Source organism: Brassica rapa, chromosome A10 (assembly GCF_000309985.2).
Source record: "Brassica rapa cultivar Chiifu-401-42 chromosome A10, CAAS_Brap_v3.01, whole genome shotgun sequence".
NCBI classification, from domain to species: domain Eukaryota; kingdom Viridiplantae; phylum Streptophyta; class Magnoliopsida; order Brassicales; family Brassicaceae; genus Brassica; species Brassica rapa.
The window spans coordinates 213075-232287 of record NC_024804.2 but is presented as its reverse complement, the minus strand read 5'-3'; the positions used below and the strand labels follow the sequence as shown (position 1 = coordinate 232287).

The 19213-nt window shown below is 38.6% G+C and overlaps 4 protein-coding genes and 1 long non-coding RNA gene across 8 annotated transcripts; 4 read left to right on the top strand and 1 right to left on the bottom strand.

Moving 5' to 3' along the window:
- The first annotated feature begins 755 nt into the window (after positions 1-755).
- LOC103844653 (uncharacterized protein At1g01500) lies at positions 756-2703 on the top strand. The gene is made up of 2 exons (XM_009121453.3): positions 756-2099; positions 2198-2703. Exons 1-2 carry the CDS (start codon positions 1332-1334, stop codon positions 2426-2428), a joined length of 999 nt encoding a protein of 332 aa, XP_009119701.1. The 5' UTR covers positions 756-1331; the 3' UTR covers positions 2429-2703.
- A 169-nt stretch (positions 2704-2872) lies between these two features.
- Positions 2873-5746, top strand: LOC103844655 (C-terminal binding protein AN). Its single transcript, XM_009121455.3, has 7 exons — positions 2873-3511; positions 3597-3762; positions 3861-3991; positions 4063-4848; positions 5043-5090; positions 5169-5282; positions 5378-5746. Exons 1-7 carry the CDS (start codon positions 2900-2902, stop codon positions 5447-5449), a joined length of 1929 nt encoding a protein of 642 aa, XP_009119703.2. The 5' UTR covers positions 2873-2899; the 3' UTR covers positions 5450-5746.
- Positions 5747-6009: 263 nt separating this feature from the next.
- Positions 6010-7986, top strand: LOC103844654 (protein REVEILLE 3). The gene is made up of 8 exons (XM_033282046.1): positions 6010-6459; positions 6545-6602; positions 6746-6869; positions 6965-7096; positions 7178-7279; positions 7375-7484; positions 7554-7613; positions 7696-7986. The coding sequence occupies exons 1-8, from the start codon at positions 6266-6268 to the stop codon at positions 7726-7728; spliced, it is 813 nt and encodes a 270-aa protein (XP_033137937.1). The 5' UTR covers positions 6010-6265; the 3' UTR covers positions 7729-7986.
- Positions 7987-13719: 5733 nt separating this feature from the next.
- Positions 13720-16377, bottom strand: LOC117128894. Its single transcript, XR_004452304.1, has 2 exons — positions 15157-16377; positions 13720-15022 (listed from the first exon to the last, which is right to left on the bottom strand). It is a non-coding gene; the product is annotated as an uncharacterized LOC117128894 (long non-coding RNA).
- LOC103844658 (probable serine/threonine-protein kinase At1g01540) lies at positions 16374-18912 on the top strand. 4 transcript variants are annotated; one of them, XM_033281615.1, is made up of 8 exons: positions 16374-16921; positions 17201-17305; positions 17412-17534; positions 17617-17787; positions 17888-18017; positions 18118-18365; positions 18514-18581; positions 18618-18912. In XM_033281615.1, exons 1-7 carry the CDS (start codon positions 16374-16376, stop codon positions 18542-18544), a joined length of 1356 nt encoding a protein of 451 aa, XP_033137506.1. In that variant the 3' UTR covers positions 18545-18581; positions 18618-18912. The 4 variants fall into 4 exon arrangements, with proteins under 4 accessions (XP_033137506.1, XP_033137504.1, XP_009119704.2 ...); XM_033281613.1 differs by having other exon boundaries at positions 18118-18327; positions 18569-18581; positions 18618-18861; XM_009121456.3 differs by having other exon boundaries at positions 18118-18327; positions 18569-18912.
- Positions 18913-19213: the final 301 nt, after the last annotated feature.

Below are 19213 nucleotides of genomic sequence, written 5' to 3'. Positions count from 1 at the left end.
AATCTTTTACAAAATATACAACGTAGATTTGGGAATATTGGTGATGGGGGTTGGTGATGGGGAGGGGGAGGGGGAATCAAGTGGGGCAAGAATTAATATTGATGACTAAAATCTTAATTTAAAATTTATTTTTAATTAGAATAAAGTAATATTTATTTGTTTTATTTTAAGATTTTATAAATTATTATTTTTAGTGAATATGTCTTTCATGATAGTCAACATTATTTTAATATTTTTTTCAAATCTTCCATATAATACTTAGAAAATATTATATACTGATTTTTTTTTTCAAAATTTTTATGCTTTTTAAAAATATTTTTTTTCTTTTTTATTTATTTTAAAAAAAGATTAATAAAAATTATATTTATCAATTTATATATTCAATTCTTTTATTGAGAACTTATACTGCAACTTATACATCAAAATGTTACCAGTCATAAGTTTTAATAAAATGATAACTTTTATTTTTACTGCAACACTTACCACATAACTTACAGTTTTTACCACATATTTTTTACTGAAAGTTACATCGAATTACAAATTATACTGTAATTCAACTCTAATACTACATGTCACCAGTCGGAGCCTTAGCGTATCAGGAACTGAAGTTATACACTCTTTGTTAAATAGATTGTTAATAAAATAAAATAAATAGAAATTGATGAAACGTACTTTGTTATAGAATATAAATATAATCGTACGAAAACACTAACTACGTACATCAAGATGAAGGCAATGAATGATTTTTTTCTAAAATAGCTCAAAATGTTTCAATTATAAGTCACGCACATTTATTGTAGAAAAGTGTTTTTTGTCTTGAATAAATTTAACATTTATTTTTTTAAAAAACACTAACTACGTACACTGATTACACTACTAAAGACAGTACTACTACGTCAGACAGAATCACACTCCATGCTTATTCTGCGAGTTTTCTATGATGATTTCAACGTGCAGATCATGGGTCTTTGCGATTGATAGCATTTGATGAGGCCCAAATCCAAACTTAAAGGAATACGAAATTGTGGCCCAGTTATCATACTATTCAGCACTAAAAAAAAAACAAAAAAAACAGTCACACGTGCGTGTCGTTATAATCCTCGTAAGAGTGAGTATTTGATCTTGTCGGTTTCTCCTTTGACCATCTCTCCGTTTTTACCGCGTCTTCAAACAAAATACTACTCTATAATTTTGACCCTTTTTTTACCTTGAAAAAAATATCTCAAACCCCAAAAACCTAACCTCGAACGAAAACGACAAAATTTCCGTTCGTTCATCAATCGCCTTGAATTCTCTCGTCATCAACAATTGCTTCGAATCCATTTGAACCGATGATTTCGAAGGATCACCACCACCATCATCATCATCATCATCATCCGGATCCTTTGGTCACATCCTCCAAATCATTCCACATGAAAGCCTCCGCCGTTGCGCCGTCGTCGGCATCAGTTCAATTGTCGCAATCGGCGTGGCTGGAGGTTCGTCTGTTCTACGTCCGCATCGCCCCCTGCTTCGTCGAGAACGTCCCCGACTCCCTTACCCTCCGTCACCCCCGCCGTGAAACCGGCGCTTCTCTCGAGGTAAACGGCGTCCGCGTTCCTCCACTGCAGACGGCGTCTCTAAAGCTCCGACGCGACAGAGTGGACCGGGAATCGTCGGAGGTGACTTACGTGAGCACGGAGGCCGTGCGCGTGACGGGGTGCGTCGATTTCGAGGTGTACGATAAGGAGGAGATGGTGCTGTGCGGGAACCTAGATAGAATCGAAGGCGCGTGGAGTAATAACGGAACGGTGAGCGATGCCAAGACTGGGTGGGGCATGGATTGTTACGTGGCTATGCGAAACGGTTCGGGCTCTTCCTCCTCCTCCTCTGCGTTTTTCAGGCCGAAGCTTGGCGTCTCGTCTCCCTCCGTGGAGGTTTATATTGCTGGTTGCTGTGGCGGTGTTCCCGTCATCTTGACTAAGACCATTCAGGCGAGTCCGAGGAGGAAGGTGGCCAGGCACGTGACGCTCGACGCTATCCCTGAGGACGAGGAGGTTGAGAAGGAGCAAGACGTTGTTACCACTGGTGATGAATTCGCCCGCCAGCAGAAAGTGCAGGTATGCTTCTGTGTTGATAGTTTGTTCTAGCCTTGATGACAATTTTTAAGTTAGGATGGAGATTTGATATATAGTGTTTGTGGTTTGGTTTAATGCAGATGATGGAGTCAGAGGTTGGTGACTACGATGATGAGTCTGAAATGAAGATGAGGTACTACCCTGAAGGGATGTACGTGGATGAGGATGGTCAACTCTCGTGGTTCAATGCAGGTGTCAGAGTTGGAGTTGGGATAGGCCTTGGGATGTGCCTTGGCGTTGGCATCGGAGTTGGATTGCTCATGCGCTCATATCAAGCTACTACTAGTAACCTTCGTAGGAGGTTCTTCTGATCATCATCACCCTGAGGCATGTCGAGATGTTTGAATGGTGGTAACTATGAATTCCGCTGTGGGTGGGTTATAGAAAGCAAGAAACAAGTGGAGATAGAATTTTGGTAGATAGCTGTATAGACTTCTTCTTCGTTTTTTCATCGCTTATAGTCGGCTTTTGTTTTTATTCAAATATTTGTTGCTTCGTGTTGTTGTCGCTGCTACACTCTGGAGCTTGTGTTTTCTTCCTGGTCAAGAAGAAATAATATTGACATAGGAAGCGTACATGTTTCACTTGTGTAGTTGGTTTTGGCATTGTGTAAACGTCATAAGCTGATTGTTAACTTGAAACGGCGTCGTATTTACGGCGAGCATCAGCATTTAGTAGATTCGGACCAAATATGTATTGTTGAATTATTTATAAAATTGAATTATTAGCCCTTGTATTGTTGCGAAATTACAAGTTTCAACCCTAATTCCCAATATTTGAAGATGTGTAATACTCTCATCGGGAGTAGCGAGAAGATGAGCAAGATCCGTTCGTCTGCTACAATGCCCCATCGTGAACAGCCGTCTCCTCTCGTCGTCACACTCAACTGTGTGGAGGATTGTGCGCTCGAGCAGGACTCACTCGCCGGCGTTGCTGGCGTCGAATACGTCCCTCTCAGCCGCATCGCCGATGGGAAGATCGAGTCCGCCACCGCCGTCCTCATCCATTCCCTCGCCTACCTTCCACGCGCAGCTCAGCGCCGTCTCCGTCCTCACCAGCTCATCCTATGCCTTGGCTCTGCCGATCGAGCTGTGGATTCGACTCTCGCCGCCGACCTAGGTCTCCGCCTCGTCCATGTGGATACTTCCAGAGCTGAGGAAATCGCTGACACCGTCATGGCGCTCATCCTTGGTCTCCTCAGGCGGACGCACTTGCTCTCGCGCCACGCGTTGTCGGCTTCCGGATGGCTCGGATCGCTTCAGCCGCTATGCAGGGGAATGAGAAGGTGCCGAGGTATGGTTTTGGGTATAATCGGTAGATCTGTATCTGCTCGTTATCTAGCTAGCAGGAGCTTGGCTTTCAAGATGAGTGTCCTCTACTTTGATGTCCCTGAGGTATGTTTGTGACTTGTGAATCGTGGTGTTCCTCTCAATTGGATGTTTCCTTAAATTGTCAATGGCTGTGTTTGCATCTGTCCAGGGAGACGAAGAACGAATTAGGCCCTCGAGGTTCCCACGTGCTGCCCGAAGAATGGATACGTTGAATGATCTACTAGCAGCTAGTGATGTCATTTCGCTTCACTGTGCGTTAACAGACAACACCGTTCAGATACTCAACGCAGAGTGTTTGCAGCATATCAAACCTGGTACTGATCTTTCTTGTCTCGTTACTCAAATGAAGTTTGATTTCTCCAGGAATTTATATTTATGGAGATGATAAAGTTGGAATTTTTTTGTACGTTAGGGGCATTTCTTGTGAATACTGGAAGCTGCCAGCTGCTGGATGATTGTGCTGTGAAGCAACTTCTAATTGATGGAACCATTGCTGGTTGCGCTATTGATGGTGCTGAAGGTCCTCAATGGATGGAAGCATGGGTATGGATTTCTTTTCCATTTGTGTCTGCTTATGCTCTTGCCATTCATTGTATCTTATTTTGAATTTGCAGGTGAAAGAAATGCCGAATGTGCTAATCCTACCACGTAGTGCAGATTACAGTGAGGAAGTATGGATGGAGATAAGAGAAAAGGCCATCTCTATCTTGCAATCTTTTTTCTTAGACGGTGTAATACCAACCAACACTGTTTCTGATGAGGAGGTTGAGGAAAGTGAAGCAAGTGATGAAGAAGAACAATCACCTATCAGACATGGCAAATTAGCACTAGTGGAATCCACCAGTAGGCAACAACAGGGAGAAAGTACTCTCACCAGCACCGATATCGTTCCTATAGAGGCTAGTGAGTTTAAGGAATCTCTGAGCCCTGGTCAAAACACTGCCATAAAACCTGAAGTAAGGCGTAGCAGATCCGGTAAGAAAGCCAAAAAGAGGCATTCACAGCAAAAGCACATGCAAAGAGCAGAGGGTTCATCAGGACTACATGAAGAAAGTAGTACTTCACGAAGAGAGGATATTGCTATGAGTGACAGCGAAGAAGTGCTAAGTTCCAGCTCTAGGTGTGTTTCCCCTGAGGATTCAAGAAGCAGGAAAACACCACTTGAAGTCATGCAACAACAGTCTTCCCAAAACCAGCTTGTAAGGTCAAGCAAGAAGTTCATCGGAAAATCAAGTGAACTGCTGAAAGATGGATATGTAATAGCCATGTATGCAAAAGACCTCTCGGGGCTCCATGTTTCAAGGCAAAGAACGAAAAACGGTGGTTGGTTCCTCGATACTTTGTCAAATGTGTCCAAACGGGATCCGGCTGCACAATTCATTATCGCATACAGAAACAAGGTAAACCTTCTTTTTCCTCTTCCTTGTCATTTACTTTGCTTGCAATGCCAGAGTGAGGTTGAAAGTTGTTGGATACTATCAATGGAGAAGCTAGGTGAACAGAAAGTTGAACTGAGCGGTATCTCATTTGTTAGAAAAGTTATTATATATGAATGGCTAATTGGTACTGGTGGATGAACTTGTTTGTTCTCCAGGACACTGTGGGTCTGAGATCATTTGCTGCGGGTGGGAAGTTATTGCAGGTACCGTCTTTTACATTACACAGTTACGTGAACTGGTAAGCCAAAAGTTTGGAATGCTCTAAAACTCGTTGTGTGCAGATCAATAGAAGAATGGAGTTTGTGTTTGCGAGCCACAGTTTTGATGTGTGGGAGAGTTGGAGTCTAGAAGGTTCTTTGGACGAATGCAGGCTTGTCAACTGCAGGAATTCCTCTGTAAGCCTCTCTGTCAAACCACCATACAATACAAATACATAAATGGAAAAAAGATGCTGGTTTGTATGTGTAAAATGTTTAAAACAATGTTGCAGGCGAGTTTGGAGGTGCGTGTGGAGATTCTGGCGATAGTAGGAGACGATGGTGTCACACGTTGGATCGATTGAGAAAAACAAAAAGAGAGAAGAAACCAGAGTTTTCTTCTTTAGTGAGTTTCTCTCCTATGTTTTTATTTTTCCTTACGTTTGTAGGATTCACATATTTTGTTGTCTACGGTCGGTGTCGTGTTGTCTGATTCGTATCAGTCAATCTTATTATATATTCTTTTCATCTGTAATGTGTGTTTGTTTCTAACCTCCTTTCTTTATTCGGTTTGCGGAGATATCCGATAAGCTAAGATTCTTAGATTGATGTTTGTTTTTGTTTTGCTTTTGAACTTTATAAGTAATGTGTGTTGCTGTTTAGTGTTGGAATTTAGAGAATTGGATGTTTATGCTGCGTTTGTGTTCCAGAAAGAAGAAACCAACTGATTTGAAAGTTTTGAGCTAAAAACCACAAATGAGAGAAACTGTGTCTTTTATATACGAGCCACAGCAGCAGCAACAGTCTGTTTCGCGCAGGTAACAACTAATTAACTGATTGCCATCGTCAGCCACGTGGCGCTTTATTAGCCGTAGATACGTGACGTTAGGCTTTTGCTTGACGTCAGTGTAAGCAGATGGTTGTCCACATGTCTTGAAGGTGATAGTCCCACGCTGTGAACCAGAGCAACCGGCTCCTTACACGTGTTCGGCTAAAATCTATTTCCCTTTATATCGACCCCTTTCTGTTTCTTCTCCCTCATATGGTAAATAGCCATTCTCGCCTAGCAACAAAGTCACAAACGTCATTAGACTCTCTCTTTCAGACTTGAAAGTGAACTTCCGAGTTTTTATTGTCTCAATAAAACCCACCGATACTAGCCATTCTCATTTGTTTCCTCCATGAATATGAGCTTACCGGGTTTCAGTACTACTCTTCCCCACTCGAAGACAACGATGCCTGTTTCTGCACGGAGCCATACGATGTCGTTCAGCGAGGATCCAACAAAGAAGATTAGAAAGCCATACACAATCACCAAGTCTAGAGAGAACTGGACGGAGCAAGAACACGACAAGTTCATTGAAGCTCTCCATTTGTATGTCAAAACGACCTCTCTATCTCTGCTTCTTCTAGATGGTAAACTCAGCAACTCTCTCATCTAATGACTGATTGATTTACAGGTTTGACCGTGATTGGAAGAAAATAGAGGCCTTTGTTGGATCAAAAACAGTTATCCAGGTTAGATTCAGTCTTCATCATAATTACATTCCATTTGATTTCGTCATCAGCATTGTCTGAGAATTACATAATATTAGTGTTTTATTAGATTTTTCTAAAATTTTCTGAACTCAAATGTTTTTTTCTTTCGAATTTCGTTGTAGATACGAAGCCACGCGCAGAAATACTTTCTCAAGGTTCAGAAGAATGGGACTAACGAACATCTTCCTCCTCCTCGACCAAAGAGGAAAGCTAATCATCCCTATCCACAAAAGGCTTCCAAAAGTGGTACTAGTTTCTTTTTAATCTTCCTACTGAAGCTGCTTCTGTTATGTTCTGTCTCTTATCTGATTTTCTTTTGCTTTTTTTTTTCTTGGGTGCAGTGGCTCTTACAACTTCAAACGCATTGCTTGAACATGAGTACTTGTACCCCACTGATCCACAACCGGTGATTAGTACTCCTAATCACGGATTAATGCGTTGCAATGTTATTACGCCAATTCCAGTGATCAAAGGTAATATTATTATATGTGCTTAAATTTGCTGTGGATTGAGCTGTTAATCATCTCAAGGGTAATAAATTTTGTGATCTGTAGAGGAATTGGGTGTCCTAGAGAACTGTTGCAGCACTAGTCGTAGTAGGAGTATTAGAGATAAGATGAGGACGAGAACAGTTACGGAGACAGATGACCAGAGAGGTACAAGATCTTCTGTTTGTCTGCAGTATTATACTGATTACGAGTTTGTCTTCAATATGTGCTCTGATTACTGAGTTTGTGTTTTGAACACACAGTGATGCCGAATTTCGCTGAAGTTTACAGCTTTATAGGAAGTGTATTCGATCCAAAAACAACAGGTCATGTCCAGAGGTTAAAGCAAATGGATCCTATCAATCTAGAAACGGTATGTGACAATCGTCAACTACTCGAGAACATATCTTAATTGTCGTTTGACAATGTCTTTGTTCATCAGGTCCTCTTATTGATGAAAAACTTGTCTGTAAACCTGTCAAGCCCCGAGTTTGAAGAACAAGTAAGTGTTACTCATCGCTACACAAAGTTTGTTAAATCTTCATTTTTTGGCTTACGGGGCATGATTGGTCTGTTTTATACAGAGGAGGTTAATATCATCATACAACAGTGAATAGAGAGACCCGGTTAGGTTTAATGAGAAGTGAGAGAGGAAATGAACACTGCTACTCTCTCTTTCTCTTTATGCCTACGGCGACTGGACCAAATGAGTGAAGCGGTTGTACTTGTACATACGAGTCAAGAGTTTAGAATATTTTGATCTTAGGTGTTAGATAAAGCATGTCCTGTGTAGAAAGATACTCTATCCGTTTCCTAATAGATGAACATGTTAAAAAATTATATAAAAAAATTATTAAAATATAATTTAAAACTAATTTATTTAATTATAAACAAAAATAATAAATACACAATTGGCTACACAGGTTTTGCTAAAGTTAAAGTTATCTAGATATATGAAAACATCATCTATTGTGAAACAAAAACAATCACCTAAAACATCATATTGAAACGGAGATAGTATATATTAGCGTACGTGTGATTATATTTTGCCACTGCTCGTTTAAGTTTGTTTTTTACGTCTTGAACACTCGGTCACTAGGTGTTTTGTCCGTGATGCGGGCTTAAATATTTTCATAAATTTTTGAAAAGTTCTTTGTATACTATACTAGTTATATTGTGTTTTCCAAAAAGAATTCTTGCGATCAATTTAGTATCATCTATGCATTGTCTACTCTTGAATATATAAATATATATATTTCTGAACAATTAAATATTAAAATATATTAGTGGTATAATTTAAACTTGGGTCTTTAGTCAAAAAACAAAACTTGTTTCCAGTTTATGTAAATAATATTTTTTTTTTTGAATGAGCAAAGATTTAAAGATGATTATTGTTTTAAGAACATTAACTTGTTATTTTTGAACAATGAAATATTAAAATATTTTAGTGGTATAATTTAAATTTGGATCTCTAGTCAAAAAACAAAATTTGTTTCCAATTTATGTAAAGAATATTATTTTCTTGTGAATGAGCAAAGATTTAAGGATGGTTATTGGCAGATAAATGTTTGAGAACTTTAGTTTTTTTTTTTTTGAGATTCTACTGCTATAATAGTTTAAGAGTTTTGAAATATTACTAATTAATTGTTATTGATTCGAAGATTTTCAAATTTCATCAAAATTCTTTATTTATTTATGATAATAGTTTTTCATTCTATTTTAACAAAATTTAACGTTATTAAAATATAATTTATCTTTTTTATTCATAAGATACAACTTTCAAAATTTTTTGGCAATTAAAATAATGGATGTAAGATTTAAAATTCACTATGTAATTTGTTATTTGAATATCACAACAAAAAATTAAAAAGTTTTTTTAGCTTTAAGTTTTGAGATTATTTTTTAGTGTTTAGGGTTGGTAGAATTTTAGCATTAGATGAGATTTATGGTTAGGTTTACGTAGGGTTTTAGGGTTAGGTTTAGGCAGGGTTTAGGTTAGGTAGGATTTAGGGTTAGAAAGGGTTTAGGGTTAGGTAGGGCAGGGTTTAGGGTTAGGAAGGGTTTAGGGTTAGGTAGGGTTTAGGGTTAACAAGGGTTAAGGGTAGGTAGGGTTTAGGGTTAATAGGGTTTAGGGTTAGGTAAGGTTTAGGATTGGTAGGGTTTAGGGTTATCAGGGTTTAGGGTTAGGTAGGGTGGTTAGAAAGGGTTTAGGGTTAGGTAGGGTTTTTAGGGTTAGGCAGGGTTTAGGGTTAGGAAGGGTTTAGGGTTAGGTAGGGTTTAAGGTTAAAAAGGGTTAAGGGTAGGTAGGGTTTAGGGTTAATAGGGTTTAGGGTTAGGTAAGGTTTAGGGTTGGTAGGGTTTAGGGCTAGGTAGAGTTTAGGGTTAGGTAGGGTTTAGGGTTAGGTAGGGTTTAAGGTTAGGTAGGGTTTAGGGTAGGTAGGGTTTAAGGTTAGGTAGGGTTTAGGGTTAAGTAGGGTTTAGGGCTAGATAGGTTGAGGGTTAGAAAGGTTTTAGGATTAGGTAGGGTTTAGGGTTAGTAGGGGTTAGGGTTAGTAGGGTTTAGGGTTATATAGGGTTAGGGTTAGGTAGGGTTTAGAATTAGGTAGGGTTTAGGGTTAGAATGGTTTAGGGTTAGGCATGGTTTAGGGTTAGGTCAGGTTTAGGGTTAGAAGGGGTTTAGGGTTAGGTAGGGTTTAAGGTTAGAAAGGGTTTAGGGTAGGTAGGGTTTAGGGTTAGGTTGGGTTTAGGGTTAGATAGGGTTTAGGGTTAGGTAGGGTTTAGGGTTAGGTAGGTTTTAGGGCTAGAAAGGGTTTAGGGTTAGAAAGGTTTTAGGTTAGGTAGGGTTTATGTTAGGTAGGGTTAGTAGGGTTTAGGGTTATGTAGGGTTAGGGTTAGGTAGGGTTTAGGGTTAGGTAGAGTTTAGGTTAGGTAGGGTTTAGAATTAGGTAGGGTTTAGGGTTAGAATGGTTTAGGGTTAGGCATGGTTTAGGGTTAGGTCAGGTTTAGGGTTAGAAGGGGTTTAGGGTTAGGTAGGGTTTAGGGTTAGGTAGGGTTTAGGGTAGGTAGGGTTTAGGGTTAGGTAGGGTTTAGGGTTTGGTAGGGTTTAGGGTTAGATAGGGTTTAGGGTTAGGTAGGGTTTAGGGTTAGGTAGGTTTTAGGGCTAGAAAGGGTTTAGGGTTAGAAAGGTTTTAGGTTAGGTAGGGTTTATGTTAGGTAGGGTTAGTAGGGTTTAGGGTTATGTAGGGTTAGGGTTAGGTAGGGTTTAGGGTTAGGTAGAGTTTAGGGTAGGTAGGGTTTAGGTTTAGGGTTAGGTTTTAGGTAGGGTTTTAGGATTAGGAAGGGTTTAGGGTTAGGTAGGGTTTAGGGTTAGGTAGGGTTTACGTTTAGGGTTAGGTAGGTTTAGGGTTTAGGTAGTATGAAGGGTTTAGGGTTAGGTAGGGTTTGCGTTTAGGGTTAGGTAGGTTTAGGGTTTAGGTAGTATGAAGGGTTTAGGGATTAGGGTTAGGTTTATGTAGGGTTTAGGATTAGATAGGTTAAGGTCTAGGTTTAGGTAGAGTCTAGGGTTAGGTAGAATTTAGGGTTTAGGTAGTAAGAATGGTTTAGCGTTTGGTTTAGGTTGGGTTTAAGGTTTGGTTTAGAATAATGCTTAAGATTATAGGGTTTAGGGTTTGTTTGTTTTTTTGTTTATGCATTTATTTAGTGCTGAGTTTTTTGGATAAAATTTTATATTAATATTATTGATTCATATTTTTTTTTAAAATGTTAAAATTTTTAAGGTAATTTTTAATGTCCTTAAAACAAAGTATATATTTTTTTTATTAAGTTTTTTGTGACAATAAGTTGAATATATCTTAGACGCAAATCATATATATTCTCAGTCAGTTATAATTAGAGAGTTTAGAGACTGAATATTTTTGTGTTATTATTAATTATCAAAGGGATTCCTTTATATAAGGATTACAAGATAAGTAAAATGGAAAGTATCCAAAACCTAAACTTACTAGGATTACGAAAACTACTAATACATAATAATAGAAAGATAACAAGTTTAAGGAAAATGAAAGACGGTTTCCTTTTCTCTCTAAGCCGCCTCTCTCTAGGGTTGGGCCGTCCTTCTCTCTCTACGGGCTGGTTACATACCGGGCCTGGTTATGGCAATCCACTCCATGTTTTATAACACTCTCCCTTGGATGCCATAAAGGATTTGTAGTACGCTTCATGTTGCCTCATTAAAACCTTATCAGGAAAATCCAGTGAGACAAAACCATGATGAAGGAAAAAGAGTACAACACGCACTACTCCCTCTGATGTGAACCTCAGTGTAGATTCACTATTCTACGCATCTTGGTGCGTGATGTATCCTGTATGTTGGATAGGGAATTCGGCCAGTTTCATCACTAAGCCGTAACTAGACCACTTCGACCTCTTAGGTCGTTTCTCATGTCTTTTAACATCGAGTGTCCCGGTAAAGCATGTGTGCTAAGCAATGTGAACCACATTGTCCTCGGAGATCACTATTGGATCTTTGCAAATCGTGTTTGCTCATGTCCATAGTCTGGACGTGATTGTCTATTCTTAACTCTTTATTTATGGACAATGTACTAAACATGGTTATCATTCGACCATGTTCCAATATGGCCGATCCATGTCCAGGTCATAGACCTTGTCTATACATGTCCACTGCTTGTCTCATGACCTCTATTGCTGTGGATTATATCACACACTGAAATATATAATTAGGTCATAGATCTCGGCTCTCGCAAACTAATGGACTACAATACATTTGTATCCGGTTGATCCTTTGTCTCAACTGGCCCGTGATCAAGAAGAAGGGCCAGACGCCTTTTAGAAATAAAAGTCGGACGTGTCTAGAAGAGCCAGACGTTGTTTTGCTGAAGAGTCGGACGCCTTTAGATGGACAGGGCCAGACGTCCTTAGACGGACAGAGCCGGACGCTTATAGTCTGAGGGCTGAACGTCTTTAGTAGAAGGGGCCGGACGCTTCTAGCTGAAAGGCCGAACGCCTTTAAGCCGATGGGCCGGACGTCTTTAGCCGGACACCCATACTAACCTCTTTTAGGTTTAAACACAAGGGATTTCAAATTCTTGTCTATGGACTGTTATTGGATTGTCTTTCATACAACTCCAAGATCATGTCGTGATCAATTTCCTTTACATACTATATGCAGCTGCTTTTCAGTCCATGAATCAGCTTAGGAACAAAGCTGTTCTTTCATTCTATCCAGTGATCCATATGCTGCTTACTACATCTTTATTGTATGTAATTCTTTCTTATGACCAGACTATTTTCAATTTCGAAAATCTGTAGCAGCATCCACCACATAGGAGTTCATCTCCTTATAATCTGTTCCTTTGATCTCTGTGAGTACCTTGTGTAACAAGCTATGATCTAATGCTGTTATTAGGAAGACATGAACACTCTAGACCACGTGATCATGTGCCTTCTCTCACGGTTTCTTTATTTCACAAGATCCATCTATTTCACTGGTTTATCAGATGGCGTTTCTGTATATGTACATGGCCAATACGCTCATCTCTCCTTTAGATACTTTGAACCTCCACGTTTATCTTTCTAATCTTTATGATATTGTATGAGTACTCATTCGTGGGTTCTCTGATCCTCGTTTATGTTCAAGTGCTATTCTCTTTATACGAGTAAATCTTTTATGTGTGTGTCGACACTTTCATGTGGTTCCATTATGTTCCAGACATGATTTGATCATTTTGAGATTTCATTATCCAGGACCTTTGTTACCTAGCAGCTTGGCGTCCCAAACCACTTGGTTTGGTACCTTAGATGTGTAGCTGCGCAACCTTTTCTCAATGTCTGTATGTTTTCTCTTATAATCTCGGATCTATCATTCTATGCACCTTTTCTTTTCTATCCAAGATTCCTTTATCTTATGGAACACTTGGTTTATCCGAGATGTGTTTTTTTTATGTTTCACGCTATTGTTATAAATGAATTAACCCTACTAAACAAAACATCACAAAGAATAACTGAATAAAATGGGCTGTGTACAAAAGGGTTTTGTTAGCGATCTTTGGGCATGTGATCAGCCTCATGATTGTAATACTCTGTATGTTTAGATTCTCTGCCTCCTATTGCTGGTAAAAACAAAAACTAATAATGCATCCACTCTTCGCATGTATAAGAACATGGTCTTCATATTAAATCAGAAGAAAGAGAAACAAGTACAGCCAATCCAGGGTAGTTAGTTTTATGGGTTCAACCTAGTACAAGCCACAATTAGTTTGAATTAGAGCACAATTATGAAACACATAAGGGAACTATTCGAACCAATTCATATGGGCCATAGCCCATTTTCCATGAGATGAAGGATTTAACAATTGTTTGGGAGATAGGAGCCGGTCTATAATTGTTTTCTTCCTCTTATGACAGCTTTCGTTTAATTCTATTTGCGGAAATCAGAGTGAGTTACGTTTTCAGACACTTTTTTCTCTTTTTTGTCATGATAAGGTACTTCCTGCTAGAGGCACACTTTCTTTCCTTTCTCCTCCATGTATTTGTACATAATTACCCTTACGTTCGGTTAAAAGAAAGAAGAAGCTTGGTTTGTGGGGACCAATTTTAACTATAGTAGTTGGGTCACTTTTTTTTATTCGTATTTTATATCTCCTCAAACCAAACCAAATGAAAAGACATGTTTCTTTCTTTTTTTAATTATTATTGTTTGTTTTACTTAGTTTTAGTTTGTTTTGTTTATTTTAAATTTAAGGATATATTTGACAAATTTGTTTGATATACTAAATTATGTTTTTTTATTCTCTATAATTTGATATCCATTTTGATATGTTTTCTTGTTATATTTCAAAAGATACAAATGAAAAATGTGGACAAAAGAGTTGTGGATAGAAACATTGTAATTGTGTACATCCAACTATTGTGGATGGATATGATCATATGATATGTTTTCCTTTTTTAAATATTACTTTATCAATCCTTTCTATTTCTTTATGTGATTATTTTAACATATTAAAGTAAATAACTAAATAAATTTTTGATATCATAAATTTTATCTTTTTGTTCTTTACATTTTTAGATCCATTTTAGTATATTTTTGCAATCTAAATATGAAAAAATCATATCAACAATAAATAACCGTGTATATAGAAAAAATGTGGACATGGACACATCTAATGTTTTCAATTGTATTTTAATGTTTGTGTTAGTGGATGAGATCTTTTTTTTTTTAATGATTGGTTCTTTATTTTATTATTGTTTATACCACCTAATGTTTTCAATTGATTTTATTTCAAATTTTTAAGAGTTATAAAATGAATATACTATTACAATAATTTATATATATAATTTTCTATTTTTGACATCATTTTATATATATCATATATGTATATATATCAACGTTTACAAAAACAAATATGTCGACATGGACATGAACTAAATATGTGGATGTGGACGACATGTGTAGATAAAAATTTGTAGACAAAAGTGTTTTCATTACTTGAAAGAGAAAACAAAGGTCTAGAGACAATGACTCAAACCAAAATGTGAGGTACGGATGTGGATGTGTTTATCTCATCTAAATCAAGAAAATGTTTTGCACATTTTAAAAATATTGGGTGAAAGCGTGAATAACCAAAACATGAGGGACCACAAATTAAAAAAAAAAACTGAAAATTCACCATTGGTGCTCTCACTCTCTAGCATGACCCAAATCACCAACTAGCAGCAGATCAAACTCGTTGACATCATCAGCTTCATGAACTTCTCCAATTTCAGCCCTACTCTGCGTTTGTCGTCGCACAGGTTCAGTCGTCCTCCGCTGAAGTAGAGAGGTGCCGTCGTCACACATTCAAACGCAACTTTCTTGTCTTCTTCTTCCCCTTGCTCCTCCACATCTCCTTTTCACTGACACATAACAAGCAATTATGAAATAGTTTTCAGACCAAAACTTCGTGTCTTATGGTACCAAAAAGATCTCGTCCTCAACTCATCTTCTACAAATCAAAATCAAAGGAAAACATTGAGGATTAAAGACAAACCTGGTGCTAACTTGACGTTTCTATGTCGTAGTGAGCGCAAGGGATCGAGCTCAGAGATAGATTGGAAGGTAGAGTTGGTTTGGTCAAAGAAACAAGCTCTTAAAAATTACCGAGAGAAAGATCTATGAATTTATGAGGTTTGTGATATTATTATTGAGAAAGTAAAAAAAAAAACAGAGAAAAACAAAATTTTCCAGAGAAAGGTTGAGTTAGGAAGAAGAAGAGAGTTTGAAATTAGAATTAGGGGATTTGGAAAAGTAAAAGTAGATTTGAGATTTGAAATCAGAATTGGAAAGAGATATGAAATTAGGCTTGGAAATTTGTGAAAGGGAAAGTAGATCTACGTTTTGAAGGTGAGAGGAGAGAGGAGAGAGGAGAGTGTAGAGAGTAGAAATGAGAGAATATAATCATGGTTAGTTGTTTCTGGTTAGGTTAGTTTGGTCTGATCAAAATTGAGGGTATGAAGGACATTAGAGAGACATAATGTGTCTAGCCAGCAGAAAGTGTCTAAAGGTGTAAAACATAAGACGAAAAGTGTCTTATAAAGTAAAAAAATCCTAAAATATTCGAGGCCACACCAAAAAGTTATTCTCTCTCAATTCATCGCTAAATAAATTTAAGAGCAAACCGAACTTTTGGTACTTTTTTCTAACAAAAAGTGTTTATTTATTCACTTAAATACGTGTTACAAGAGGGATATATCCATATCTAAAACACAAACAAATTATGTTAAACAACAAATAAGCAAATGTTAGGGTCCAGATTGAGTGAAAAGAAGAAATGAAAAGAGTTAATAATAACTCCGCCACAGAATGAATACTGCACTGAACCCGTACCTCACCATAACACACTAACGGCTATCTATCGCTTCATCACGTCGTCATTGATTGATGCATTTACCCCCAAACCAAAAGCGTTCCTCCAGCACATCACAACAACGTCTGCTTACTCGAGAAGGGTAAAAACGTCATTTGAATAAAACCACTCTCACCGTCAGACCATAGATATTATTATTACATGGAGACAGAAACTCAAAAGGACAGCTCATCCCACAGACACAAGTTCACTGGAAACCCCTCTTCTTTAAATTCCATTTCCTTTCATTTAATTTAATTAATCTCTTCTGTTCTTTTTCCTAGATTCCGTGATTTCGATTCAACCAACACTCGATGCGGTGACAATTATAGATTTGTTTTTGCGAAGAAACAGGAAACGAGATGTCGGTGTTCGACGCTGCTATCGTCAACACGGAGCTTTCGAAACCGACGTCGATCTTCGGTCTCCGGCTATGGGTCGTCATCGGAATCCTACTCGGATCCCTAATCGTCATCGCCCTCTTCCTCCTCTCCCTCTGCCTCACCTCCCGCCGCAAAAACCGCAAACCGCGAGCCGACTTCGCCTCCGCCGCCGTGGCAACGCCGCCGATTTCGAAGGAGATTAAGGAGATCGTTCCGGCGCCGGCGGAGATCCAGGTGGACATAGGGAAGATGGAGCACAGAGTGGTGTTCTCGGATCGAGTGTCGAGCGGGGAGAGCAGAGGAACGGCGAGTGCGAGCGAGACGGCGTCGTATTCGGGGAGCGGGAACGTGGGGCCGGAGGTGTCGCATCTGGGATGGGGGAGGTGGTATACTCTGAGGGAGCTGGAGGCGGCCACGAATGGGCTGTGTGAGGAGAATGTGATCGGAGAAGGAGGTTACGGGATAGTGTATCGTGGGGTTTTAACTGACGGTACTAAAGTCGCCGTCAAGAACTTGCTTAATAACAGGTAAACAAATTGATCCATTACTCATTTCTAGATTTATGTGTAGAGCCGAGGGAGATGAGTGACAGCGATCAGAGTCAATTTCTCATATCTAACTGCCGTGCGTATGATTGTGATCCTTGAAAGTTGTTGTTTTTGTTATTGAATTCATCATATGTATAGATGATGATGTCATGGGTCACATGTGGTTTTGATGACTAATAAGTAAATACTATGCTTTTGGATTTAGATCTCTCTATATCAAGTGTAAGATTTGTAAGTGTTTCTTATAATAATTTACAGGGGGCAGGCAGAGAAGGAATTCAAAGTAGAAGTGGAAGTGATTGGGCGTGTACGGCACAAGAATCTCGTTCGGCTCTTAGGTTATTGCGTTGAAGGTGCTTACAGGTAAATGTTGATGCTGCTCATTCATTTATTCCTATTTTTAAAATAAAAAGAATTGGGAAGAAAGCAATGTTGTGATCTAATATGTGGGAGTTCTGTCTGCTTACAGGATGCTGGTGTATGACTTTGTGGATAATGGCAATTTGGAGCAATGGATTCACGGTGATGTTGGTGATGTGAGTCCTCTAACGTGGGATATTCGTATGAACATTATACTCGGGATGGCTAAAGGGTAAGTTAAATAGATTCGTCTTGCAGTCAGCTATGTTTGTAGTTTATCTTTGTAAGAGTGTGGTGTATATATACTTATGTAGATTGGCGTATCTACACGAGGGTCTTGAACCAAAAGTGGTACATCGGGATATAAAATCGGGGAATATATTGCTTGATCGCCAATGGAATGCTAAGGTTTCGGATTTTGGACTTGCTAAGCTCTTGGGTTCCGACAGCAGTTATGTGACCACCCGTGTCATGGGAACCTTCGGGTAAACTCTCTCTCTCTCTCTCTCTCTCTCCCCTGAATCATCATGCTATAAAAGCCTTTATAAATCTGAGTCTTTAGGAAATAACTTGTCACTTGTTCAGTTATGTAGCGCCGGAATATGCATGCACCGGAATGTTAAACGAGAAGAGTGACATCTACAGCTTTGGAATATTAATCATGGAGATCATCACTGGTAGAAACCCTGTTGATTATAGTCGCCCTCAAGGAGAAGTATGTGTTTATTAGTGGATTCTTACACCCTCCTTGTTTCTATTCCCTCTATGTTTTTCTTATACATGTTTTTTTTTTTCTCTGTGTGTGGGGTTTATAGACGAATCTAGTGGACTGGCTGAAAACAATGGTAGGAAACCGAAGATCAGAAGAAGTAGTTGATCCCAAAATAGCGGAACCACCATCATCGAAGGCTCTTAAACGAGTGTTGCTAGTTGCTTTGCGTTGTGTGGATCCTGACGCAAACAAGAGACCTAAAATGGGACATATCATTCATATGCTTGAAGCTGAAGACTCACTCTATCGCGATGTAAGCCATTTTTTTCTGCGTTTTCATTGTCTTTTCGAGTTAAAATAATGGGCTTATTTGCTAAATAACCAAAAAAATAAGGGAAATTAGATTTTTAGAGAGAGTGTAGAGAGAGATAGGAAAATAAAGTAGGAGAGAGGGGGTGTTTTTAGTTAGTTAATGAATTTTGGTTTTTGTTGTGTATAGTGAATGCAATTTCCCTAAAATAATTGTCTAATGGTGAGACGATGTTTTTTTGCAGGAACGCCGAACAACGAGGGACCATGGAAACAGAGATAAGCAAGAGACAGCGGCTACTGAAAGCGGGGAGAGCGGTTCGCGGCATCACCAGCAAAAGCTAAGATGAACAAAAGGATCATCATTTTAAGTGACTTTGCTTCTCACACACGACCAATTCCCACTTCAATTGATTCTTATTATTATTAGTTTTGTGTCACATTCACATACATAAATATTTTTCATTCTTTGGCTCTTGAGTTACGTCTAATTAACCTTTTTGTTTTTCCTTTTTGTAATATTTTGTCAACGTTCACATGTCACATATATATAAAAATTGGAGTATAAAATGTAATTGTTTTGGACCAACATCGACGCTATGTGCGTGCCGTTGCATAACACGATTGGTGGATGGATCAAAACTTATCGCTTTAAGAACCGGTATGGGTGCCCATAGGATGCTTTAAGCTCGCGTGATTGTGTTTCCAAACAATTTAAGTATTGTCGTGTGTATGACCCCACTAGATTATGGACCTAATGTATATGTGACTATGATCTTTAAAATTTCCAAGTTGCAATAATTTTAAATAGATTAAAATTTTATAATGAAATTGGATGACTAGCTTGTGAACACAAGATAAGAGCACAGTCGTCACCCGAGCGACGACTC

Coding starts and splice junctions, on each gene's coding strand:
- LOC103844654 (XM_033282046.1), top strand. CDS start 6,266: ATGAATATGAGCTTACCGGGTTTCAGTACTACTCTTCCCCACTCGAAG. Junction 6,460..6,544: donor TTCATTGAAGCTCTCCATTT/GTATGTCAAAAC, acceptor ATTGATTTACAG/GTTTGACCGTGATTGGAAGA. Junction 7,097..7,177: donor GCCAATTCCAGTGATCAAAG/GTAATATTATTA, acceptor TGTGATCTGTAG/AGGAATTGGGTGTCCTAGAG.
- LOC103844658 (XM_009121456.3), top strand. CDS start 16,374: ATGTCGGTGTTCGACGCTGCTATCGTCAACACGGAGCTTTCGAAACCG. Junction 16,922..17,200: donor AAGAACTTGCTTAATAACAG/GTAAACAAATTG, acceptor AATAATTTACAG/GGGGCAGGCAGAGAAGGAAT. Junction 17,788..17,887: donor CGTGTCATGGGAACCTTCGG/GTAAACTCTCTC, acceptor TCACTTGTTCAG/TTATGTAGCGCCGGAATATG.
- LOC103844653 (XM_009121453.3), top strand. CDS start 1,332: ATGATTTCGAAGGATCACCACCACCATCATCATCATCATCATCATCCG. Junction 2,100..2,197: donor CCCGCCAGCAGAAAGTGCAG/GTATGCTTCTGT, acceptor GGTTTAATGCAG/ATGATGGAGTCAGAGGTTGG.
- LOC103844655 (XM_009121455.3), top strand. CDS start 2,900: ATGTGTAATACTCTCATCGGGAGTAGCGAGAAGATGAGCAAGATCCGT. Junction 3,512..3,596: donor TCTACTTTGATGTCCCTGAG/GTATGTTTGTGA, acceptor GCATCTGTCCAG/GGAGACGAAGAACGAATTAG. Junction 4,849..5,042: donor TTATCGCATACAGAAACAAG/GTAAACCTTCTT, acceptor TTTGTTCTCCAG/GACACTGTGGGTCTGAGATC.